The following is a 27,011-nucleotide window of genomic DNA, read 5'->3' as shown; positions in this document are numbered from 1 at the left end:
AAACTGCACAATAGGAGTTATAATTGCTCAAGGTCCTTCACCAGGGCTCTCAGGTTTTTTTTCTTGTGCGTAAATGATAACATCCAACACTTTTGAGGGGAAAAAAAAAGAAGTCACCATACCAACAGACAGAACCCGAATTGCTTTTGGCAGCGGTCGAATCACAGTGTAGGCTTGATTTATCTGAAAAACGACTCTGTTAAAATAAAGGGGTGAGGTGGTGAGTTTGCAGAGGTCTGTGGGAAGGGATGAGGTTTCTCTGCCATGTGAGGGTGTGGAGCACAGTGAGTGGAGAAGGGAGGTAGGTTAAGGGAGTCCTTTGCCCTGTTTCCTGGCCAGTTTTCCTCCAAACCAAAATTACTCTGTCTTTGGACTGATTTTTGGTGAAAAGCTGCAATTTCCTGTTTTTCATTTGCTTGTTTATTTTTCACCCAGACCCATAGAGTTACATTTGATGCAGAGCAAGAGGGGGCAGTGAAGCCTTAGCAGAGTTAAGTCTGTCTCCCTAGGTGAAGCATGTGGCCAACCAGCATACCCAGTTGTGTGAAGAGGTTGAGTTTCTGGGATAAAAACTGTGGAGAAAGTGCAAGTGGCTGCTTTTATGGGCAGAGATATGGAAGTATTGAAGATTAGTCTAGAAAGGTGTTGGTGGAGGTGACAAGACTCAGGACCTGAGGGCAGACCCATCCTGTTTCCTTTCTTGCTGCTACTGGGTGATTTCTGTTGCTTGTCTTTAAACCCTTTCATCGGTCAAGGGGAGCCTTTTTTGGGACCTGACTCAAAAGTATATAAACTTAGATGCCCAGGCGGCATCTGTTTCTGCTTTCCAGGGAGATGGGGAGGAAGGAGCTGAAGGTTTCTCTCCTCCCCCCTCTCTTTAGTTTCCCAACTTTCTGCCCCCTTCTTGCACTTTGGTATCTCCAGCCTGCACCTCTGTAGAGGGAGGCAAATCCTGAAGGAACAGAGAAATGTTTGAGAGCAGGAAGGTGCCTTGCGATGAAGGACTCGATGAACAGAGGCAGAGATTTACTGGGGCAGCTTCTGGTCTCTCCTCCTCGCCAGCCCCTCCTCGGGCCTTTTCAGAGCTGAGCGTTGGTAGCACAGGAAGCTCCTGACCGCGCTGCGGGCTGCGGCTCAGCTCGCAGTGATTTCCTCTCAGGCAGTCCGTTATCTGTCGACTGTCAGGACAGGCTTTCCCTCTTCCTCCCCTCAGCCCCATCTCCGTCCCCCAACTCCTCTGTGTGCCTTCACTCAGCCTCTTGTGCGCGCACACACACACACACCCTTTACTGCCAAAAAACCGTCCTCCGCCCCCCTCCCCAGCTAACTTCCTTTCAGCATTTTTTTGAGCTGGATAATCCCAGGATTTGTAAAACGGGGGAGAGGAGAGAGGGAGCGAGCGGGAGTCAGGACAGGAAGCTGGTTTCTCATTCCTCTAACTGTCCGAAAGCAGGAGGAGGGGAAGGGGGGGAGCCAAAGAGGAGCCTTGTGCAGACTCTTCCCCTGTCCCTTTTCATTAGTCCGTTTGAACTTCCAGTCTCTTCTGAGAGCCGAAAGAAAGAAGACCAGACTGGGACGCTTTCTGCTGGAACTGGCAACAGCGTGGCTGACGAAACCCAGAAGGTGGCTGTGGAGGGTCCTGGGACCGTGCTGAGGGAAAGACGTCCTCCCCACCACTATCGCCTGCCCCCAACTTGCCAGGTCCGATGCGGGTACCCGTCCACCACCCACTTCCCTCTGATGAGAACCCTTCCGGGCTCGGGCTATGATCACTGCTGCTGCCAGCTGGGGAGCCTCCTCTAACTCTGACCTTCCTCTGCCACAGGAGCAGCCCAACATCTGGTGGGGATTAATGTTTACTTCTCCAGCTGGACGCTGTATGGGACCCCCGATGTTACTCCCTGGGAGTGGGTCACGGGCGGTTGTCTGAGAAGAGCAAGATTTTTGTCGCCCAGCGTGAGGCCGGGGGGAGGGGGGCAAGGCAGGAGGGGGGCGAACCTCTTTTGGGACTAACCTCATGAAGAACAAGGGAGCCAAGCAGAAACTCAAGAGGAAGGGAGCCGCGAGCGCGTTCGGCTGTGACCTGACGGAGTATCTGGAGAGCTCTGGGCAGGATGGTAAATGCCTCTTTATTCTCACTCTGGTAGTGGAGGAGCAAAGCGCGCGTCCCCCCCTTTTTTAACTGGTAGGACTGCAAACCGGACCTTTCCCAAGGCTGAGGGCTAGACAACCTGGAGCTGGTTTATCCCCGGGAAGTGGAGTCATTGCCCAGTTGCTCACAATGAATGAACAATCGGAAGATTGCTTTGGTGACGCGTCTGCATGATCCTTGCATGAGTAGCACTGTGTGTGGGGAAAGGACTGGGCTAGGGCTCTTGGGCTGCTAAGTGTGGACAGAGGTGGCCAGCTGTACGTTGTGGTGCCCTCTCCCATTCACCTGGCCAAGGAAGGGGGTAGCAGGCTTTTAGGGAGCTAGGGTCAGAAATCATAACTGTGCTTAGTGTTGCCTCCTCCCGGACTTGGAAATCCTCCTGAAGTCCATGAGACTAGAGCGTTGCGGGGCTGTAAGGAGGAACTGGGAATGTCCCATCTGCCCCTCCCGGACTTCACTACAGTTCCCATATTGTCCTTCTGGATGGAGGCAGGATAGACCCTGGGGTGTAGGGTGGAGTAGAGATGGGTGTGAGGTGTAGGGGGCAGCTGAGCTAATATTTTCACTACGCTGCCTGTTATCTTTCTCTCCTCTCCTCCTCCCCCTGACCTCCATGCCCCCAGATATCAGATGAGAATATGGTAGCTCAGACAAGAGGTAACTGCAATAAGATCAGAGGGTCCTGATCTTGAGATGGCCAGTCTTGGATAAGGGAAGGAGAACAATTTTTCTTAAAGAGAGTTGGATGACCAGAGAAGCAGTTGAGAATTTGGCATACAAAAAGACCTGCAGTTTAGCAAGAGGGAAAATAAATACATGCCTATTACCATCCCTGATGTGAGCATTATGTTCCAGGTTTAGCATTATGTTCCAGTTTGAATTAACTAACTTTTACCACTGTCAGACTACTCTGAGCACAAAAAAGCTTCAAGCAGCAATGTCAGCTTTGTACAGGGAGGGCTCTACAATCAGGTCTTTCATTTGCTGATGAGCATGGCTGATGAAGTACAGTGTGGAACTGCGCTGGCAGAGGGGTAGACTACATAACAGTAGTCCTTTCCGTTGCATAGTGAAGAGGGCAGTACACATATCACTAAGCTAAAATGTTATATATGTGCATTTATTTAGGTATGGGGGAAAACCAGCCATTCAATGTCATTGTGAGTCATCCGTAACAATTACTGTATCTTTTAACTTATATAGCCGTCAACGGCAATTGAGTTGAAATAGCAAAAATAACAGGCTTAATGAAGAGGCACCACTTTGCCAGCTTGAAGTACAGACAGATTAGTTCCATACAGTGCTAACATGAGCTGCTGCGGTGGAGGAACAATTTACAGCTGTTTACAGGAACACTGAAAAACAACACAGGGAAGGCAGGCACAGGGAGTATATTCGGTGGAAGGAGCAAGGGGAATTTTAAAGGGAGAAACATAGTTACTGCAGTTGAAATTAGGCCAGAACAGCAAAATTTATTACCCGAAATCCCATAGTTTTTTTAAATAGTTTTTTGGGCACAAGAAAGGAGGACATTGTCTCAAGTCTCATTTGTGGGATGGTTCACAGTTCCAACCTACTTATCTGTCCGTGCTGAGGAGCAGTGGGGGAGAATATGAAGTTCCTTTCCCTTTATGCAGTGCTGCTATTTGCTGAATAGCACATCCCATTGCCCAGTGCCGTGGGATCCAGAAATGAAAGACTCAATTGTTATAGGTTTATTGGGAAGGGTGTAAGTTAGGTTGGTACAATTCAATTCATTGGGACAGGGAGAGAAGAAGTGAGAAAATTAGAGATGCTACTTCTTATGCTGGTTGAGCTCTCAGGATCAATAGGAAAGTGACCAAGTATGCCAAAGTGATGTCTTGAGAAGAAATGAAGGTTCAGATGTCATCAGGACATCACAAACTTGCAACCTGTAACTGTGAAACAAAATTAGAAAATAATTTAGGGTAGGAAAGATGGTTGATTTGGGGATAGTTGAATTGTCCTGCTAAGAATTATTTCCAGTGACAAGCCAGTGCTCCTGCAAGCAGGGGCTTTGGTAGAGATGTAAAGCAATAGCTTTCTCTCTGCTTTAGATAGTACTATGTTTAACTGGTGGGATGCAGGGTCTGGTTGTTCCCTACATGGAAGCAATGAAGATGTGAGACTGTTCATGGTATCAGGAGTGATGAAGAAGGGGAGAGCACTTTGGTTGCTGTCCAGAAAATGTTTTGTTGTGGACCTTTGTGAAAGCAGATTTGAAAATGCACCCGAAATGATTAACTGGAAAAGAAGAAGAGGCGGTAGTGCAGGTGGGACACAAGTCAGACTGCTTGTGCTTTCATGCTCAGGTCTGCTTTAGACCATCATGCAGTGCTGCTTTGTGTGACTGGACCTGCATGCTCGCACAGGCGAGGAGAAGTGGAGACCTGCTTTACTGGCACTGGGGATGGCAAAGGGAGCACAGGAGATGGCCAAGGCCAGTATAGACAGCTCAATTTGGCTTTTTTTTCCCTCTGGGTTAGTACACAGCCATTACAGTTAGGGGGTGCTGCGCTACTTGTGTGGTGTTTTGTGGAGGAGATGCACAACTTCACTCCCTACATGCCTGTGGTTGTTGAAGAGCAGCTTGTGCTTTCTGCAAGGACCTTAGTCCCTGTGTTGTTGCCAAATTCCAGTGGAGAGAATTATATTCTGCTTAAGGTGTCAGCATTTCCTCTCCTGTCATTTAACTGTTTAATACCTTGTTATGGTCAACTTCAGATATGGCTGTGTTTCAGTGAAAGATGAAAAGATCCTGCTGTCTCCCTTACCAGACAGATGTACCTAAGGCTCTTTTATAAAGAGCTATATGACAGTGCAATAAAAGCTGCAGCAGAACTACAAAGTATTTAAGAGTGGTGTAGATGGAAAAACTTTAGCAGGTACAGTGGAGTAGCTCAGGAGACTAAAAATATGATGCAACGCCTTTAGCCCTAAGTTGATTCTTCAGATCTGACCCAGGTCAGTGGTCATAGATAGATGTTGCTGTCTGGTGGCTGGTCTGAAGGTCAGATGTGTTGAATTTACTGTATTTCAAGTAAGTTCCTGTCACTACTGCATTTGACCCTTCTTGGCCTTTTTCTGCTGGCAGTCTCTACACAGAGACTGGTCATGCTCCTTATGGGGGCAGACTGCTATCAGTGTTCCCAAGCATTTTAAATCATGACTCAGGACACAAAAATCATGAGATAAAATAAAAATCAGTGCTGGGTTCTTTTTCTGCTTTCTGTTTTCTGAAACTTGAGTGTGCATCTGAGTTACAATTTCAAGCCTTTGTACTGGCGAGAGGGCTACAAACTTGGGAAAAAATTAGATTTTCTTCCTTCCCACTAAAATTCTCAAACAATTACTTTAATAGCAGTGGATTTGAGGAAAAGCTCACATAAGACATAAAAGACTGGTGGCTGGCAATGCCAATGAGTAAAAGCTGTCTGATTTCACATAGTCCCTCTTCCATACACGGAGGCAAGTGATCTTTTGGAGTGTCACAGCTTCACTAGAAAGCAGTGTCAGGCTTTGGGCACAGATAGGCACTCATGCAGGAAGATGTTAGCACTCATTTCCCCTACTAGAACATTTTCGTGTGTCAAACTTTTAAAAAGTGTTGTACAGGTACAATGGAGCTAACAGATATTAGCCCTGAAGGATTACCATTAGAGCCATATTTTGGCCTCTCAATAACAAGCCTGCTTTCCAGAGAAAAGCACATAGTGCCTCTACTGAAGTCAATGGGATCTGCACGTCAGGCCCCCAGTTCCTGTAGTAACAACAGTATAATTTTCTGGTGACGGATGGGCCAGCAGAGAAGACAAGACACAAGGTTGTGCACAAACCTTAGCTGGGGCAGGGCAGTCTGAACTGCCTAAAAAAATGGTCACAAAGAGTAGTCTTGCTTCTGGTTGTATCACAGGAGTGTTACAAGGTGGGCTGGAAAAGTCAAAGCTGTTAAAGTGAGAGGGACTAAGTCAAAATGGTGTTTAATATTCTCAGTACTTCTAACTGTGGGAGATTCAGACTGGGATTTCAGGTCCACAACCAGGTACAACTTCCATTTTTCAAAATGGAAGTAGACATAGCATCTATAAAAATCTGATTGTGCTGGCAAAAGATAATCCAGTGTTTTGCACAGGAACCACTACTGATTTAGACCTACCTTTGCACCATTTCCTTAGAGCCAGGTAGGAGAAAGGCTGAATTGTTTCCTTCATTTTTAGTATGATGGTGTCTAGATGTTGGGATAGGAGGTGCTACCAGGACTGCAAAAAGCCAAATCTCAGATTAGATGCCTTGTTCTCTGGGTGCAGATCAGCTTTGTGTGTCCTAGCTTCCCCTGTTCGCTGGAGAGTTAATTCTGCTGTTCCTGTACCCCTCTGTGGTTTCTTGCACATCTGTTACTTGACTGATGTTGCCTGTTTGGGATGCAATGAGATCAGCTTTTCCCCTTAACCCCTTCCCACACTCCCCACAGCTCATCCTGAGCCTGTGGCACCCAAAGCACTTTCTATCTCTGTCTAATGCTGCTTATTGGCTTTGTTTGTTATTTGCTGTAGAAACAGAGCTGCTTCATTTGAGGAGCTTTGAAGCCACCAACCCCCTCGTGCTCTCTACTTCAGGCTCCTTCTTGCCAGGGCAGAGAGCAGGTCTGGCCAGCAGCACTCCCTGAGGCCAGGGAGGGAAAGGAAGCAGTTGTCTGCAAATGTAGCACAGGGAGATGTGTGAGGAAACCCTTACAAAACCCTGGATTGTAATATAGAGAAGGAGACAACAACATGGGTAGCTCATATGATATTCTTCTATGTTATGTGTTTATGCAATGACTGCTTTTGCCTTGTCACAGCTGCATTTGAATGAAAGAGTAAGGAAAGTTTTCATTTAGTGTTAGTGGTCTCATAAAAACATGGGACCCCTGGCTTGCACTAACTCCCCGAGCAGGATCTTAACCACTTTTGAGAGCTGCAGTAGGTCAAGACTTTACTGTAGGATAGGTTGGTATCTAGTACAGTAGTACTGTGTACTACTACTGTACTCTGTGTACTGTAGGATAGGCAGGTATTTCTGAGGGAAAACATTAACACTAATTCAGCAGTAGTATGCTTTGTACAAAGGAAAGGTGGCCTTGGATATTCTTTGGCTGTTTAGGTAAAGCCCCTTAGCATGCAACCTTCTGCCTGATTTTGACGCTAGGTGTTTCACTCTGAAGCTGCCTCGTCTGTGCTCAGATGGATGGGAGACCTGTCACTCAGCAAAAAAGTGGTTTGCTTCGAGAACAGGCTCCCTTCTAGCCAGTCGTTAAACCTGCTACCCAGATGTGAAGCAGCTTTACTGGGTCATGTGGCTTTCCTTCCTCACACTTGTATGTGCAGCTGCATGTGTTTGTGGGATAAGAACATGCAGGGATGTGCGTGAGGATGCATGCAAGTAAGTGTGTACCATACAAAGATGCATTTGTGTCCACTTAGTATTTTTTTTTAAGCTGCTTTTCCTCTGTTGATATTTTGAAGTGAATGCATGTCCATGCTTTTGGGTAGGTGCTTTTGGTTAGTGATGCATGCAGGAAGTCCTGAGGGAACTGCTGAAGGATCATTCATGGCAATGTGGAGGAAAAAGACGAGGGCATTTTTTTTAAAATCCCCTTGGAAATGAGCCGCACACTCATTTAATCTGCTGCAGAAGAACGAAGAGCTGTGTTCATCCCACTCTCAAAATTAGAAACTGTGGCACTGGGGATTTCTGTCTTACAAACTGATCAAGCTGAAAAGAAACCTTTTTCTCTTTTTGTGACCAGATTGCTTTCAATCCAGACCTCTTCCTTGACCTGCCTCATTCTGAAGCTATGCAAACACTTGTTTCCCTGCAAGGAAGGAAGCAGCAGGGGCTTGGAGGAGAGGAGGACAAGAACAGCCTCTTGGGCTGGCTTGAAATGCATTAGTCCTCTTTTTTTATCTGACTTTCTGCTACAGTCTGCTCTACATTTTCACACTGCTGATACACCAACCAGCAGAGGGTCTATCCCTAGCTGTAGTCATGCAGCCTGTGTGGATACTTAAGGCTGTGTCCCCTCATCTTTGTGATGGGAGAAAAAGGGACAGTTGGGCTGTGAAGTCTGGGGGCAAAAGAAAGGGGACATTACTGTACAGTGGAGGAGAGCTGTGGCAGGGTGGTCCTGAGGGTTTACATTAATTGGCAGGTGGAGGAACTGGGCTGGGACTGGGGAGAAGACAGCTCCATGGCCTTTCAGAGTCTGCCAAGGCCTGTCCAGTGGGCAGGGGAGTGAGAAACTCTGCTGCCAAAATGGATAGTGAGGGGTAAATCATTAATAACATAAAGGTTGCTTTTTCTCCACCTGCTTTCACAGGCGGAGCATCACTTTATGAGTCCCAGATATCAGCCTCTATGGCAACAAAGTGAGAGCAACAAGACACTGGGAACAACGGGAGCAGAAGCCATCTGTCTGCTTCTGTTACTCTGCTGTTCATCCTTGTTTTGGATGATGTTTGTGTTACTTCCTCAATCTGTTTCTGGTTCCTGGGAGCTGTTTTTTTGTGTCTCTGTGGCACAGTGTTACTGCAGTTAAACATTCATGTTGCAAGCTCAGCTCCTTGTTCTGTATTGACTTTCCATTGCTAGCGCTGCGTAATTAGCAGAGAGCTCTTCCATGCTGCCTCCTGCTTTACATTTCCCTTACCAAGCACTGCAGGAGGCACACGTGGCGTTTGCATGCACTAAGCCCCACTTTGATCCTGCCTTCTCCCCAACCCCTGTGAACAGCATGAATCACATGTCTTGCCTGCAGATTCTAGATTAGAAAATGTATTTTGATTTAGCAAATGTTTTCTCTTTGTTGGTAACAGCTGATTTCATCCAAACTTGGAAAACTAAGGACTAGGGACTTCACTGCCTGTGGTATCACAGCTCTCGAAGGTTCAAGGAAATAACTGGTGTGGATGAAATGCTGGCACTGCACTGGGTGGACGTACAGCATAGGCTGATGCAGACATGGTGAACAAGTAGTCTGGGAGAGCCCCAAACGTCTGCAGTGCTTGAATCCAAAGTTTTGGTCTAGGCCTGGTTCTAGTTTGGAGAGTTTGTGACAAAAACGAAATACTAGAAAGCTTGCATCTGTAACTTGGACTTTGCGTATATGACGCAGTTCTATAGCAGCAACGTTTGCTGGCAGTCAAGGTTGTGCCAAAGATTTATGTTCCAGTGTTTCTCCTTTAACAGTAATAGGGGAAATGTAAACAGACTGTCAGTAATGGTATACCCAGCCCTACTCTGAAGGGTGTGGGTGGTTATCAGATTGACTGCCCACATCACGGCTTGGACTGGATCTCTGATCAGCACTGCATGCAGTTTTCCTAAGTGTGAAATACAAATGGAGTGTGATTAAAGGATGGAGAGCTACCAGCACCTGCCTCCAGTCCTGAACTGCCATCAGGGTGCCACTTGCACTTAGAGTTCTGAGACGGAAACCTACAGATACCTTATTACAATACAAAGGCTGCTAATTGGCTCCACTGCTGGTTGTTTTAAGGGCTACTAGTGTTGCTAGTTGCCTACTAGTGCCTACTTTCCATACGTTCCCAGAGCCTCAAGTCCCAGATGTCCTTTGATCGTATGCCAGAGCCTCCACCTTCTCTACTGATAACTTCAATGAATGTGTTTTGCGTTGTCAACAACAAGAAAAAAAATCTGTGGCATGTTTACAATAGACACAGAGAACAGTGTAACATAAATTGAATTTAGTGCTAAATTAAATAATGTGGGGCAACTGCGCTGACTGTATTATTAACTTTCATACTTAATTCAATAATGTAACCCTCTGTTTTCTATATTTACCTGAAACTACAAGCAGACTTTCTGGTCTTCTGCATCATTGTGATTACAGATATGAAAGTACTTAACATGGGCTCGAGACCTATCTTGTTGTCAGTTGTCTAGGCCCTTGCACATGATGAAGTTATAGACACCAATACTAAACTTCACCCTCACTCGAGTGCCAGATCAATGCTATCGTTGTGGGTGAGAGTGAGTTCAGGCCCTAATACTACAAGTCTTTTAGCACACACCACTTGAGCGGACAGGGAAGTCTCTCTCCTCTTCTGTCTCACCCTCCTGCCTTGAACATGGCCCTGCAGGTGGATTAAATTGCCCATTTTCAGCCAGGTGGATGCACTTTTGATCTTAACAGTGCACAAAAAGGATAGAGAAAACCCCACGTGTTTTGTACTTGCCTTCTGTTCCTCTGCCTCATCTGCTGTACTCCCATTTGGGAGCAGCAGCCTGGCCTGGGCTTAAACCAGTCTGCCTCCATCCTGATGCCAGCACCTGATGCTGTGTGTGACAGCCCCAGTTCCAAGCAACTCTGGGTTGACTGGATGGCTGCTGAGACTTAGGTAATTTAATGTGCATATGGGATGAGTTACTTTAACAGCAGCAGAAAATGTTACAGAATCACAAAATTATTGATATGAGGAGGAGGGACCTCTTGAGATTATCTAGACCAACTCCCTGCTGAAGCAAGGTCAGCTAGAGCTGGTAGCCCAGGATGGTGCCCAGCGGAGTTTTGAGTATCTCCACAGATGGAGACTCCACACCCTCTCTGGGCGCCTTTGACTACTGTCACAGTGAAAAAATATTTTGTTCAGATGGAATCTCATGTTTTTTAATTTGTGCCTCTTGTCCTGTCAATGGGTACCACTGAGAAGATCCTGGCTCCCTTTTCTTCATCCCTTCCCATCAGCTATTTGTACACATCGATAAGATCCCTCCTGATCCTTCTCTTATCCAGGCTGAACAGTCCCAGCTCTCTCAGCCTCTTGTTATATGAAAGATACTCCAGTCCCTTAATCGTTGCAGCCCTGAGCTGGGCTTGGTCCTGTAAGTCTGTCATTCCTGTACTGGGGAGCCTGGAGCTGGACACAGGATTCCAGGTGTGGGCTCACCAGTGCTCAGCAGAGAGGGAGGATCACATCACTCTGCCTGTTGGCAACACTCTTCCTAATTATTGTGATGTTCCTAGTGATTTGTACAGTTTCTATCAGAAATTTGCATTGGTCTCCCAGCCTGGGCTGGCAATTTCAGTCTATAAGTAATGTGCAATTGGGACAGCGTTAAGGATCCTTTCTGCTCTGGTTAATGGTGAAAATGAATTGTGTTTTCATAAAGGGCTGCTGTTCTTTAATGGTTATCACAGTCTTGCTGCTGGCTAGCTCAAACAGATTAATGTATGCTTTATATAATATGCTGACATGCTACATCTGATGAAAGCTTTGCAGAGCCTTGGCTTAATAGAAAGCCTACAAATGATGCTGTGAAGCACAACACCCTTCTCAGGTCTTGGCTGCACAGCCCCCCCAAAGGCACTGTGCACCGAACCTGGGGTGGCTGTGTTACATGCCCTTCTCCAGCACGGGGACCGAGCAAGGGGAGTGGAAATGTGCATCCCCATGCAGGATTCTCAGCTGTGGCTGCTGCTTTCAGAAATATGCCCTGAGCAGCTGAGCTGGGTTCATAGCCATTTATCTCCAGCTCCTCTCTCTGCCCTCTTCTACGCCGAAGGCTCAGCTAACTAAATGCCTTTGGAAATGCTATTATCTCCTGTGCTCTCTGGGGCCAGGAGCAGCTTGAAGATTTATCATCTGGAACAGGAGGCTTTGTTTAATTCTGTAAAGCAAAGAAGAGTTAAAGAAAGAACAAAAGCTAAACCCCAAACCAAATGCAAAGCTCTCTTTACATCTCATGTCCTTTCTTTGCTTTCTCCCATCTGGGAATATGTGTGCATTTGGTTTACTAATGTGATTAAATACTGTCACATGGTGAAATGGTTAGAGGAGATATACCTGCATCTCTAAAATAAGGATTGAACAAAGGGCCAGGAGACATTGCTGCTGTAACTGAGTTGTGTAATTTGTTTCCTACAGAGTGTTAGACAGCAGAACAGGTCAGATTCTCCAGTACAAACTTCATTTAAATGATACCACCGTGGTTTTCACCAAACACAGAGGCAGCATTGGTACTGCCTCTTTTTCTGAAAGGTGCTGACATGCTTGCAAACTTTCTCTGCATGTGGGATGTAGGGCTGAGAATCCGGGCTACATCTATGCCTGATCTCACTGTCTATATTCACTAGCTCATCAAAAAAATACTGACTTAACAAACCAGAACACTGGGAGAAAAGGGAGGGGTTTGTTTATCTAGATCTGAATAGTTCAGTTGGGATACTTTTTATACTTTTAGTATTCTGTATTTTGCCATCTCAGCAGTGGATGTGACTGTCAGACCTGTTGCTGACAGGCAGCTTGGCAGCACAACAGGGCCAACCAGCGCCACGTGCAACTAGTGCTTGTTTTTCTATTCATCTCTCATTATGGTGCTGTGGGTAGTGATGGCACTCACACCTCAGGACCTGATCAGAGGTGTGATCAGGCAGGGTGAGCCTCCTTCTGGATCCCTTGCGTCTGCTCTGCAATTTGTGTGAAATAAATAAGCTGTCATCGGGACTGAATTACTTTCTTTCCTTATGCAAAATCAGAGAGGGGAACAGGTTCACCATTTTGCTCTTTCTCTTTTTATCTTCCTAGTGTACTCCACTTGGTATTGCATTTTCCTTACCCTTGCTCTGGTCAGGTAGTTTCATATACACGAGAGGCTAAATGAGAACAAACTCTCTTGTGAGATTTATTGCATCTTCTGCTTCTAATCAAGCCAGAAGAACAGAGCAACAGACTTCCTTCTATAATCCTGTCCTTTCCCTACCAGTCCCGGCTGGAAACCAGAAGTACAACAAGGTAGAGGAATGCAGCAAAAAAAAGCTAAAACAAATGTCCTGGAACCTCTAAAAGGAGTGTGGGGGTTTGGCTTGAGGCAACAGCTGAAGGTTGCAAAAGGGGCATGGGGGATTCTCGCTTTTCTCAAGTGTTTTCAGTTCTTCTTACTTAGCTTTTTTTTTTTGTTTGTTTTGTTTTCATTTTTTCCTCCCTCCTCCATTTCAATAGCATTATTGCCAGGATGGCAGTATGCACATATTGCCAAAGTCAATACATCAAGCGTCTGTGCCTAAAGACAGGCTTAAGAGCGATAAATGGGAAGAGCTGGTTTTGATCTATTGAGTCCATTGTTCTTCCTTCCTGGCTCAGTAGTGAGTGCCAGTCTCATACTGCTGCCCAGGGTTTGCTGTGTAAAGCCACAAAGGGGATCTGAGTCAGGAAATTCAGTTCCAGATCCCAACAGCTTCGATTTCGGGTACCCAAGAACCTGGATGAGGAGTGACATCCTCCTGCATCCCCATTTCTAGATCAGCCAGGTGCAGGTGACCCTGTACCTGCTGTCCTCAGGGTGGCAGGCAAAGTGCGTTGTTGGAGGCAGCCCTATGGCACTGCTTGTAAACATGCTTCAGAGGTGGGGAAGGAACCAATGTAATAAATACAAAGAAGGGCTAGCAGCCCTAATTAGTCCTCATTTCTAGCCTGCTAAAATAACCATCTGTCACTTTGCTGCAATAATGAGATTTGAGAAGATTAACTGGATACTACTTAGGCCCCTAAACATGGCAGCTCAATAAGTGTGCCGCTGTTCAGCCTTAAGCCGTGCAGCAATTACACCCAAAGTGGGTTTATGTCTGGTTAGCACTTGCATGGGAGTTGCCCAAGAAAATCTACTGCAGGACTGGGGTGGATGACTCAGAAGATGGCAAGTGTATCGTCTGTTCAGTCGTTGTTCACTTGGCATCGTTCAGGAAAATGTTGCCATTTGGGCACAGTGTAAAACAAGGGCCTCAATCCTTTTAAAAAAAGTTCTGGTTTATCTTTTGTTTCTAGGGGATAGGGACTTTTTTATATACGTACATGCTGTGCTGCATCTTTCCCTTTCCAGAAATGATTTCAGCTAGAGCCACAATTTGTTTTTTTACTCACTGTCCTAAACTGTCTTGTAGCTTTGCTCTGCCCAGATCAACAGCTGCCACCTCCCAGCCTAGAGATGGGTGGAGTAAGTCTTGTTTTTGCAGTTTGTGAAATATTTCAGGATGTAAGGCGCTTGTTAAATTACTGATGTTAGCTGTTGGGCATTAAAGACAGACATGAACTGTAGCTCTAGATCCTAAGGGCCTTGGAGGCTTAACCCTTATACTGGTTCCCTGCTTGGGATTTTTCATGCATCTCTTAATACAGATTTGAACTCACTGCAGGTTGGTGGAAGGATTTAGCAGATGGACAAAGGGTGACAGCAAGGCTTTTTGTTGCAACATTCTATACCTATGAAAAAAATTCAAGTGAGCATTAGTAGAAAAAGGGGAGAGGGACATGTGTGTTTTCTTTGGGAGAAAGGGAAAAATCAGAAAAATGTGTTCCTGCCTCTTGACAGAGAATGTTTGCAGGTTATGAAAAGGTTTTGTATCGTTGTGCTTCAGGGGACAGTGCAGGTGCACCTGACACCAGTTATTGTGCTTAGGGAAAGATATTTTATCTTGTCAAGTGCCTTATTTCTATCCCTTTCCCCACTTCTGCCTCCTTGAAAAGAGGCTGATAGCAATGGTGCTACTTGCTTTACCCAATGGTGACCAGTGTGGAGGTTGGGACATTCGGTGCAGTCTTGTCCCTGCAGTGCCTTCAGCTCTTTGGCTGGGCTGCAGTGGTGAAAAGTGAGGCCTTGGCCAATGTGGGAGAAAGGAGAGAAGGCAGCAAACGTGGCACTGTGCGCCACTGAGATCTCCGGGCAGCTTCAGCGCTGCTTGCAAATTCAGAGAGAACTGACTGCAAATGAAAACCCAGGTATAGCAGGAAAATCCTCTCCTGCATTTGACGAGGGCGTCCATGTTTGTGTTTGAATGGGAAGTGTTCCCCTTCCCCACCCATTTTCCCCTCCCTGTGTTGGGGTGTTGTGGTTGCACACAAACCTACTGTTTATTATTGGGGAGAGGAAGGGGTGAGGGCCATCTCTGACCCTCTCCTTCCCTTGGCAGTTTGCATGTTAATTAGCTTGTCCCTACAAGACGAGCCCGCAGCCTGACAGAGCAGCAATTCAGTGGCCAAACAATGTCCAATTATCCCAGCCCGGAGAGCAAGAGGCCAGCCCCCAGCACGTGGGCTCTGCGTCCCTGGCCAGATGGCTCCTCGAACTCACTTGGACAGGCCAGTAATGCCGCCTGGGGGATTTGACACATGTCAGCAGTTTTGGCTGAGCACTTTTGTGAGCTACCAGCAGCACGGTTGTCTGGAATATTGGGAGGAGCTCCACATGTACCCCAGGCAGTGCTGTCTACTCCATGCCCTATGCCAAGGCAGTGACCGATGGCTAAAAGGGATCGTGGGAGTTCACACGTGAAATAAGACTTTTGCATCCACAGTTTGGGTTCCTTTATCCCGTATCTGGTTTGGTGACCTGGCGGAGATGTAAGCAGCTTAAAAGCACACCTTCTGCTCTTCCCTTTAAATTCCTTTGTTTGTACACAAATGAAGGCTGAGTTCCTCAGATTGGGATTTGAATTGCATAGAGCAAAGGAGGTGGTAGGAGTCACACCGGTGGCATGCCATGGGCTATGGAAATCTCTGCTCCTGCCTCTGCTTGACTCAGTGAGAGACCTTACGCTGCTCCTTTTTCCACATTCTACTTCCCTCAGTGGTTAAATGATACTGGTATCATCTTTTTTTTTTTTTTTTTTTGTACAAAGTTCTCAGTATTATTTTTGCTTTTATTATTGTTATTAAATGTGAAGGGTCTCAGCTGTTTTCATCACCCAGTGCTGAAAAGTGGGCTCTTGCAGCTGTGGGGAGTGCCACATTGCATGACAGTCGGAGCAGAGAAGGATGGCACTTGCCCAGCTTGCCTGTCTCAGGCAGGGCCCGTACCAAGAGCCTCAGAAGGAGATGTGAGGAACACCAGGTTGGCATTACATACCTAGAGAGGAAGGCTGCTAGCACTTCCTTCTGAGTTAGTGAGGCCTCTGCCTCGATACGTGATGTTTTAGCTTTGAAGAGAACATGACAGCCGTTGACCAGCTAACCTCTGGGTCTAGGAAATGGAAAAACAATGCAACATGTATCTGAAATAGCAGAAGAGATTACCCTAAACTGGAATTTGGCCAGGATGCTGTCCTTAGTTCTGCTAATGTTGCAAAAAAAAAAAACCCAAGAAAAAAAAAAAGTAGAAAAGTGCTACCAAGTCTTTATGCAGGACTACAGTCTCCATTTTATAGTCCCTGTTTTAGAAGGGAGAATATGCAATAACACAGCTTTTCTTTGCACGCCATGGGACATGGTTCATTACTGGCCTATGGAAAGGATTGCCTCTTACAAGTCACTGGCAGCAATTTCAATTGATTCTGGTTTTGGGATGAGGCCCGCCTTAGGTTATTGATAGAAGCTAATGGTAATGCATCCAAAGAAACAGCTGGGAGGAAAGAAGTGTGGCAGAGAAATTAAAAAGGAGAGCAGAGGGAATGAATGGGGAAAGGGAATAAGGGCAAAGGTGGAGTGGAAAATGCATGTGAGGAAATCCCAATATGCTGAAAATAGAGGAGGGGAAGGTTGGAAAAACTGGTCTGAGAGCAAAACTGACCATATTGGAACAATCTGGACCGTATGGGAGACTGCCAATGAATGGTAGAAGAAGGTGGGCTGTAAGTGGGAACAAAATTCAAAATCCTGGCAGTTTTGATATTAGGGTTAGAGCAGATGAAGAGATGCTTTTCTGGGTATAGCCAGCCAGAGGATAGACAGGAATAGTGTTCACCAGAAACAGTGGACAGTAAGGGACGATGCTCACAGTGCCAACAATTCTTGCTATCCAAAGCTCATCTTCCAGATTGTTACCCAAAACTGAGCCAGGGTGAGAGGTGAGGGAATTATTTCTGGCTTCTTTCAGCCCTTGAAATAAACTTGGTTTTGGAAAGTGCAAGGAGATGCCATTGAGTTACTGCACTGGGAGTGATGCATTTTTTTGTCAGCTAACTACATTTTTTCATTCCCCCTTTGGTGCCTAGCTGATGTTAAAATGAGCTTCAGTCTCTGATCAGTTCCAGAGTATGGGCGTGAGCAAGAGCAGCTTTGCCTCACTTGGGTAAGCTTGCAATACTTAATGTTTAAATGTGTTCAGCGTCATTGCCCGCTGAGGGCATGCAGTGCCTCAGCTTCCTTTGCTTTGGAAGCCTGTGCTGTGAATCAAAACTTGTATGGCTTTACAGTCTCCAGTAAGTTCCTGCTTTTAGATCATGCAGTTTGCCCCCCTTTGAGGTAGACCTGTACAAGGAGATGAACTTAACCTGGTGGTTTTTTCCTCTGAAACCCATCAGCCGTGTACTAACATCAGGATACAGGTCTTGGCCTGAAGTGTGTGTGGCTCAGCTGTGTTGGCTGAGATAACTGCAAAGGCAAAGAGATGATTGACTTCTACAGCAGCACTGTAGCTATCAAAATGTAAGGAAGTTTGATTAAGTATGATCTCAACGCCCTTTTCCTGCAACACCCCTTCTTGTGTTTGCAGTGTGTTTGTTAGTGTCTCAAAGCCCTTAGTACAGCAAGATCCAGGAGTCAGAAAGACAAAAGAAACACAGCCCAGAACCTAACTACTTGGCATTTGCCTTTGAAGAAACGCAGTGCATGAAAGGATTTTTCTTTTGTTGCTTCCTCTTTCCTTGCCCCCCCCCCCCCCCCATCTTTGTTATTCCCAGCAACGACTGTATTTACTTATTTGCCTCTTCCCAAACCACTGGACAGACAGGAGCTTCATCAGGGAGCAGTTTAGCAGGACTGCTGGAGAGGGCAAAACAATAGGGCTTTAATCAGGGTGCCTCCAGCAGCCACTGCTGGCCAGAGGTTTCTCTGAATTCCCAAAATGGAACAGTTGCCTCTTTCATGAATTGCCTGTGGGATGAGCACAGGATTGCTACACCCAAAGCATTTTCATGCAGCAACAGCTCTCTGAAAGGAAACGCTGCTGAGGACACTGCCTGCAACGCCCCAAGCTACTGGGGTGTCCAGTATGAGAGCCTCTTTCTTCCAGGCCTGGACTGTGTTTGCCTTCCACATGCAATCTGTGAATAGCTCAAGTCTGGAAAGCGTTTAGGAAAGTGCCTAACTTTTCTCTTACAGAAGAATAAAAAAAAAGGAGGAAAAAAAAAGAAAACGTCAGGGGTAATGAAATAGTTTCCAGTGACTTGATGCAGTGTGGCCAAACCATTTGTAATAATTTCCCTTAAATTCCTTTTATATAGAAAGAATTAAATATGAAATCATGAAGCAGGAAGCAGTCATCCTGCCAGCCACTGACATGTACAGAGAGATCAGAGCAAAGTGAGAAAGACACAGAACAGCAGGAGACTTGCAAAAACCTTTTTTAGCCCTCTCTTTTTCTTCCTCTTTTTGTTTAGTGTACACATCCATGTAGTATTAACATTTCTTACCCAAAAGAAGCTGCGGGAATCTCCTGCTGTTCCTTGTCTCTCCAATGGCAGCCCTGAACCTTCCTGTCTTGATGCGTCTCATCTGTCTGTGTTTCCTGATGGATTTTGCAGTCCCCAGATGTTTGGATACCTGATTCATCTCAAAGGAGACTGTGAAACATTAAGTAATTTTAAATACCCAACTTTATAATTGCTTTGTTTAACTTTGCCGCATTCTGAGCTCATATAAGGCAATAATAAAAATCACTGCTCTTTTCCTTCAAAGGATTTTGCTGTTGCTGCTTCTAAATTTTTGTGTGCGCAATGGCTTTTGCCTTTGCGCTAGCAAGGTTATAACATTTCCGTTTCCTGAATTTTTCCAATTCTCTTTTCAAACCCTCTATAAAGATTCCTGTCAAGAATGCCCAGGCTGTTGTGTAAAAGAGGACTGGGGTTATCCAAATGCTACCAAATTGAAACTAAGAAATTTCCCCAACAAAACCTGAAATCAGAAGAAAAAGACTTTGTGTCTGTTGCCTACAAAGGTCTGAAAGTCTACAAAGCTGACCTGAGTTACACCTGAGTTGTGCATATCTCAAGAGCCTGCTTGGATTATACTCTGGAGATCTGGCACTGGCCTCTGCTGCCTCCTGCCCGAAGTGGGAGACGAAGATGCCTGCCTGGAGCCCAGCTCGTTTTGAACTGGTTCTTCTCAGAGTGCTCTGATCAGGGTTGAATTTGAAGTACAGATGCCTAAGTTCAATTTCCCTGAAATCCAGGGTGTTCAGCTGCAGGGTTTTTATCTGAGTCTGTCTCTAGCTTGGCTCCAAGGGAGGAAAGGGTGAACACTACAGGCTACGAGCCTACAGATGCAAAAAATTATAGGCTTTAAAATGTCACTAGCTGAGCACATAATGGATATTCTTTGGATTTTATGAGTAGCTGTTGTGTTTTGTTGGCTAATGCTGCCTTCCTGATGCGATTTATAAAGGAGTCTCAGGTCATGGCCAGCCAAGCCAGATTCAAAAGTGGATTCCCTGGGAATGTCACTATCTTCTGCAGCATTTCCTTTGTTTCTTCTGAGCAGGACAAGCTTGCTGATACACACCTGACTGTGAGTCCCACCCACTTTGCCACCTCTCCTTCCAGCCTGAGTCTGACAAGTCGTCATCCACCCAAATGTCTGCTCGCATACTGCAAAACCAAGGGGACAGTTATGAACCAGGCTATGCTGCTAAATCATGCCATTATGTCCAGCATTTCAGATCAAGGGTAGTGCACTATGTGCAGGATTCATACAACTGACTCCCATCTCTACCCAGAGCCATCCTAATACCTGGGATGGCCCAAATGCTGCACGTGTGCCTGTGCACAAAGCTGCACATGCCGTGAAACCAGGATCTAACTCTACATGGGACCATCTGTGCCCAGGGGACCAGGGCGTTGGTCTATATTCCATGAGAGTTGTGTCTGCACTTCATGCATTCATATTGATGTGTTTCCCTGTAACCCTTTCCTACTCTGCTCAGGTGGGCCAAAGGCGCAGCTGGCCTGACTGGCTGTCCTCTGCCCAGCTGTCCTCTGGTGTATAAAGCTGTGGAGTAGAAGGGAATGTGCAGGGCTGTGTGGCAAAGTTGTATGGTGCAGGGCTGTACAAGCCAAGGGATCCATTTAGGACAATGCTCCTTGGCTGCATGTTGCACCACAGGCCCTCCCTAGTGTGTGGTTCTTGGTACCCCATATGCCCTTTCAAGTACTCCAACACATAGGGTCTCTCACAGTGGGACACAAGAAGAGCAAGGGATTCACATGGTGGCAGAGAAAGGGTGTCTCCATTTTGTTACTGTGTCTCTGAAAAGTTTCTCCAGCACCTTGCAGCAGTCTGGCACCTTGCCTCCATTTCAGCATACTGCCTTTTACCACTGAGCTCCTCCAGAAGCACAGGCTGCATGGCATCACGCCAGCTTCTGACCTCAGTGACACTAGTATAAATCTGGGATGCTGCAGCCAACTGGTGTGGAAGTGCTTCGAATCTGCATATACAGCAAATATTCCCAGCCATAAAGGGGCTTATGACTTAGGTTGGTGAAACAGCAAAACAAAAGCAATGTCTCTGTGACTTGGGTAATTGTGAATCTCCCCTGTGACAAAGTGCTTCTGCAACACCCACACGGGAAGTGTTATCACCAGAGTGACACATGAATTAGCTCCAGGGAAGTCCAAGGAATGCACCAGTATACAACTGGTGCCAAGAGTGAAAAAAAAGAACAAAATTTTAGGTGGATTTGTCAACAGCATTGTTGTAATTGACTGCAGTTGGCACTGAAGATGGTGGTAGTATCAAGTCCAAGAGGAGTAGATTGAGTTGGCCTAAATCTCTTGTGGGACAACCTGTTGAGAAAGTATTGGTGAGGTTGGATATGTATCAGAGGAGCACTCAAATTGAAAGCTTCAATGACAGTGCCTGGATGGGAGGTTCTGGAGACCTGGAGACGAGGCATTATCTGTTTAGAGTGCTTGGCCACAGAACGACCTTACTCAAATGAAGCCAAGCTGCAGACAAATATGATCTTTTTTAAGACATGCTGCAAAATTCCTCTTTGGCCAGGGCCCTTTTCTGCTGTAATTGGAGAAAATGAATTAGCAATAAGCAGTGGGAAAAAGAAGTGTGGTAGGAAAAGATTGACTGAACTGGAGAGGTGCAAAGCAGAGGGCAGGAAGAGCCTTAGCTCATTCCTAAATATGATCACATTCTTAACATAATGGCTACCAGGGAAGTGCAGTAGAGCAGCCCTACTCAGGCTCTTCAGGCGGAAGCCCAAGCACATTATTTTAGAACAGCTGAGAAGCCATGGCTGATATTTTGCAGAATATTGGCAGGCAAAGCAGAAAGAGTGGCACAAATGTCCTGGAAGCCCTGAGGATCCCCCTTAGTACAAACACTTCAGGTGAACAGGGGAGTGATGCTAAGGCAACCCTTACTGGCCAGTGCAGGCTAAAAGTGGTTCCTGTGATGGGGCAGACAAATGTGGCCTCTGGTTGGTAGTTGACTCATAGTCTTTTCCCCCACCCCCCGTGATGCTGTGACAGCAGGCAGACATGTTTTGCAGGCATTTCCCCACGGCTCAGGCAGAGCCTGCTGGGCTCTGCACAGGCTCTCCTATAACCACAGAACAACATGGGTCAGGATGGCAGGCAGTGCTGTCTGCCCCTCCCCACAGTGCAGCCAGCGCTCACCAAGGAACAACCAGTGGCCAGAGAGGTCCCAAGTCATCTCAGAGCAGCCCTGGAGGCATCTGGGGAGGTGACAAGAGGTGTCTGGGATAGGACAGACCTACCTCCCCTGGTTTGGACTTGAGAGAAACCATTTCTACCTGGAAGTCAGCAGAGAGCTGGAACAGCCGTGAGGGCTGTGAGCTCTCACAGTCCTGCAGTCTGTCGGCTCAAGAGGCAGCAGTAACACATATATTTTGAGTCTTCCTCCAGACAAAGCAGGGAATGTCTGAAGGGGTGGATATCCATCCCAATATCCAAGGAGATCCCTGAGTTCCCAGCATGGTTTCCTGTCCTCCTGGCAGCATCAGCAGCTGCTGATTTGGAACAAACAGTCTGCATGTCCCTGTGCGAGCCAGGGCAGCTGGAGGTGGATTTGTTTTCTGTTGATTTCATGGCAGTGTTGCTGCTTCAGGCCACTGCCTTAGTGTGAGGAACAACAACATCCTAGAGGAGACACCCAGTGAATTGCTGACTGCTCCATGGCTACCCAATCTGCATGCCCAGCGTGGGAAGCGGTCAGACCACCCTGACAGCATCAACAAAGCCATCATGTTTGCTGACATTTCAAGGGAACAGAAGAGGGAACAAAAGCTAGAAACAAAAGTCTTTGATCCAGTTTAGAGCTGCCGTTGCAAGGTATGGGCCTGAATCATAAATGCCAGATCCAAGTGCCATTTTGCTGGTGAGGGATTTTAAACCTTGGTCCACGTCCCAAAGGTGGGGTTTGAGTTTGGTCTCTGGGAAGAAAATTGTGCTGAAAACTGATTGCCCTGTGAAATGAAAATAAAAGGTAAAGAAAGGAAAACAAAAAGATAGTTCAGGACATGGAAGTAGTCAGAAGACATGTAATTCAAGATGTTTGGTATAACTGATCTGTGAACAGACAGGAACATCTTTTCCCCTCCCACCCCCTGCCAACTTCCCTTCCTTGAAATGATCAGAAATAATGCAGTTTCTCCCCAGATGGCCTCTGGGTAACTTCTTGCCGTTATTGTGGTATGTAGTTATGAGAGAACCACTCAAGAGGGGGAAAAAAAAAAAAATAAAAGAAAAGAATTAGAAGTGAGACCAAGCCACACCACAAAGCATGGGTTCAGTTCCAAGCATTCCCAGGCACAGGGGTACTGAAGTCTGGTCTTGTGGGACAAGGCTAACTTTTAGGACAACCAACCCAAAAGGTTGCTCCAAGAATCTGATTATCAATCTCTGACTCAAATCTCCTTCTGAGGTTTTAGTCTGTGTGTCCAGATTTTGGCTAGAAGTTTGTGTAGCAATGGTCTTTCTGGTTTAGTAGAAGCCTGGGAAGAATTGAGCCCCTCCCAGAAAAACACATCTGTGGGAGATTTTCAACTTGACCTTCTGGGTCAGTGATTCTGAGAAGCCAGTTCAATCTCTGTGTGCTTTACCACCTTCTGAACTTTTGAAGGTAAGCCTCTATTTACCAGGAGTTCAGGTACAAGAAAACTGCCCATGTGTTTAGTTACAGAGTGGGAATCAAAGACGTGGCTCTAACTTTAGCTCTTCCACTGACTCTTTGCATGACCTCAGGCTGCCAACTCCTTTCTGTTTCTCATTTTTTGCACCTATGGGATGAGAATGATACTTATCCTCTGTTAATTCATGACTCCTTGCCAAGGGGTTAGATTTTTGCTGATGGAAGCGAAGCACATTCTGTGAGACTGTGCTGGGGTTTTATCCTCACAATGGGGGATGTGAGATACAAGCAAGATTTCAAATGAGGGTTTTTTGTATCCGGAGCGTTGAAAAGCAAACCCTAGGACACTCGCCTCCTTTTTCTTTCATTCATTGACAAGAAACACACACAACATTCTGGCTTCGGATTGCAAGGAACGGTGCTGCTGTCCTCAGAAATGTATAGAGGGGAGCAAACACTAGCCAGCCATTGATGGTATCACTTGATATCCATTAAAGCCAGTTCCTGTTTTGCACTGTGCTCCATCTTCCCCTACGGCAAGACTTCCTTTCATCTGGAAGAAAAAAAAGTAGAAACTCCCCCTAAATAAATATTCTCCAAAAGGTTATACTATGTTGAAAATAATGATATGGAAGTGAACATATTTCATCTTCTAGAAACAATATATTTGAGTGCTTCTCTGGTTGGAAACTCAAACTGAATCCCTGCGTTCCGGTGAAACATTTTGATTCTGCGAAATGTACGCTTTGCCACTGGAAAATCATTCTGCTGGAAGATATTCAAGTAGCCTTTCTTCCCGCATGCTTTAGTATCCAATTTAAACTCCAGCTGCTGGTTGCGGTTGTCCCTCATTGTAGCGAGTGCTGGCACTATATGCTTTCCTTTATACTTAACACGGCAAGCTCTTCCAGGGGATCTCATTGTGGCTTAAAAGGCATCACCTGATAACAACATGGGAAGGCTGGCAAGATTGTTTTGTCTTTGTCCCAGCAGCCCAAGCAGGACTGTTCCCTTCAGAGTAATCTCCTGCCTAATTTTCAAATATCCAGGCAGCGTGGCTCCCACCCCCTCCCTTGAGAAGCCAATTCTACAACATGATACTATGTCTCACTCTTAGGAGGTTTTTCCCACCATTCAACCTAAATTTCCCCTCATAATTTCATTCAGTTGCTCCTAGTTACAACCCCTCGATCATCAGAACAAGCCCTTTCCCCTGGTGGTGTTTGCACCCTGTGTAGACCACTATTGTGCACGTTCGTTTCTCTCCTGGTAATTCGGGCCAGCTGCGCCTATTTACCACCACCGCTTTGTTCTTCCTTGCAAGTCAGTCCCTGCAGATCATTAGAGTTTCTGCTCCTTTTCCCTTCCTTCTCCCCATATGAAGCGTAGTATCCTGTTTTCCTTGTAACTGTAGCCATGCTACAGGGCTAAAAGATTCAAGGATTTTTCCATTAATGATCCCCACGCCCTTTTCCTGGTCAGTATACTGCTTAAGAGGGATTGAGGTAATTCATTCACGAATAGCAAGCTTTACTAAAAGAGAGAGAGAGCGTGACAGGAAAATGTGAGCTTGGTCGAGCCTGTTTCTCTTGTATGCTTCTTTGTCAAAGTGCAGTTTTGCTCCCAGAGTGGCTTTGGAAATGGGGACCCATCCTGCAGAACACTCACAGGTTTTAGTTGGTGCTACCTTCCAGAAAAGCCACTGGCACCGAGCAGGTTGGAGCTCCCTGAAAAGCATGGGGAGGTCTCCTTTCCCGGTCCCCCATCCTGCCCTCATGTGTGAGCAGCGGCACAGCTCCAGCTGAGTTTAGCCTTGCAGGGTGCATCTTCTGCGGCTGGGAATGCTTGCCTAAATGTCAGTGCTGCAAATTTCAGCAGCTCTGGCCAATTTCTGCTGTGAGAATGTAGGTGGGCTTTTTTTCTTTACATCTTACACCCGTTCTTTACATCTTACACCCGTACTAGCCATTAAGATTTTGCAATTGCACCTTGAGTAAGAATTTCTGCTTGTGAGGAAAACTAAGCCCCAGTTCACTCTCTTGTAACTCTGCTGGCTCTGCCAGACTTGGGGCCACATCTGCTGCTGGCTACAGTTGCTGGAGTAATTTTGTCAGCCTCTGTAGCAATTTACACCCTTAGCTTAGTTGCTACAGTGACAGGGGAAGGTGACCAGGCAACAGAAGTAAAAGAAGGAGAAAATCACATTATAACAATATTGACATACACGTGAAACTCATCCCCAGCAGACCATTAGGAGCAGTAGTTGAGTCTCTAAGGGACAGGTCCTGCTTTCGTTATTGTTAGGGGATCTAATAACCTGTTCAGTTATTGCTAGGGACCCCTTAGTAAACCCCCTCCCCCCTCTACCCATTTTGGCCACAGTTTTAGGTGTAATATAGAAAATGCTGGGGGACTATTTCCCCAGTCATTCCCTAGGAAGGGGAAACCTCTGCTTGCAGGGAAACATGTGCCAGTGCAAGGCAGCTCCTCACCCTGCGCTGGAGGCCATGGGAGCCATGTGGCTGAAACACTGTGGAGGGCAGTCAACGCCACTGCCACAGCTGGCTGTGCTCCTCATGCTCCTCGTGTTGTGACCCGCCCACCATGATGGAGCCTGCAACCACACGTTCCTGGGCTGTTTCTGACACTGTGCAACAAACTGATAACCTCCTGGTAGGATCTGGGACAAGCCCATCAGCTTCTTTAATGGGACAAATGCAAACCTTGAATGCCTTGGACTGTGGGGAGGTCCAAAATGGTGTCTGGTTAGGTTTTCCCTTCTCTTGTGGTGCAGTGGCTCACGCAATGGCAGTCTGTGGAGCTGAAGTGCTTCAGCTTGGCATAAGCTGTGTTCTGCAATCATTGTCCAGTTTCTCCACTGTTGATGAAACTGTGCTGGCAGCAGTAGAGATTCCTCCATTTGAAAGAATAAAAATGAAGGCAATGGTCTGGTGTAAAGGTCTTGGCATCTCCCACAGCTTATGACAGCGCAACTGGATCATGGGGGCCGTGGCTGTAGCTTTTCTTTTGAGAGCTTACATTCCTTAGCAGTGGGACATCGGCAGCTGTAATTAGTCTCTGATGTTCTCTGCTAATAAGCAGTTTCTCTGGTACTTGCAAATACCAGCATCCCTGAGACATAGCTCGATTGTTTTGACCTCTTATCTCTTCTCTCTCCTTCTCACAGAGAGGGGCCCCAGATGTTCTTCAACACTGCTAGGAAAAAACTCCATCCACCCTGCTCCTCCCTGTTATATCCCTGTCTCCACTACCTTTTTCAGGTTTTGGGCTTTTATTTTTTTTTTTTACCCAGCCAGTGTGTAGGAAAATGGCTCCTGCTAGTCCTCATGGAAAAGGACACAGATGCCGGCAGGAAGCCCATTTGCTTTGGGAGGAAGAGGGGCCTGACATCAACAGGAAGCACTGTGTGGCAGAGCCTTCAAGCAAGGGGGACCTTGAAAACAATGTCAGCTTGCGGTTTAGTACTCACCGGCAGGAAACGCATGCATGCTGGTGTTTGCAGTGCAGAGGAAATGATAAGCACTACCTGGCCTGACTTGGAGCAGAGATAGCGCCATGGAAAAAAAATTTAAAAAAAAGGGGGGAGGGGGAGTTGTTTTTCTTCACACTGGTTTGGAGCCTGTCTTTTGCCAAATGGAAAACAAAATAAAGAGCAAAATGTGGAATGTATCAGGAATCCGTTGGGGGGCTTGGAAACTGAGGAGTGCAATTGCAAAGTGGCTAGA

At 46.3% G+C, this 27,011-nt stretch overlaps 1 protein-coding gene across 1 annotated transcript in view; it reads left to right on the top strand.

Moving 5' to 3' along the window:
- Positions 1-1,191: 1,191 nt before the first annotated feature.
- Positions 1,192-27,011, top strand: part of ARHGAP31 (Rho GTPase activating protein 31) — a 64,557-nt gene continuing 38,737 nt past the window's right edge. The window contains exon 1 of the mRNA XM_075106699.1: positions 1,192-2,117. Coding sequence (XP_074962800.1) covers positions 2,018-2,117 — 100 coding nt within the window. The 5' untranslated portion in view covers positions 1,192-2,017. The remainder of the gene's footprint in view (positions 2,118-27,011) is intronic.

The sequence above is a fragment of the Phalacrocorax aristotelis genome, chromosome 1 (genome assembly GCF_949628215.1).
Source record: "Phalacrocorax aristotelis chromosome 1, bGulAri2.1, whole genome shotgun sequence".
Classification (NCBI taxonomy): Eukaryota; Metazoa; Chordata; class Aves; order Suliformes; family Phalacrocoracidae; genus Phalacrocorax; species Phalacrocorax aristotelis.
This window is presented reverse-complemented; position numbering and strand designations above follow the sequence as displayed.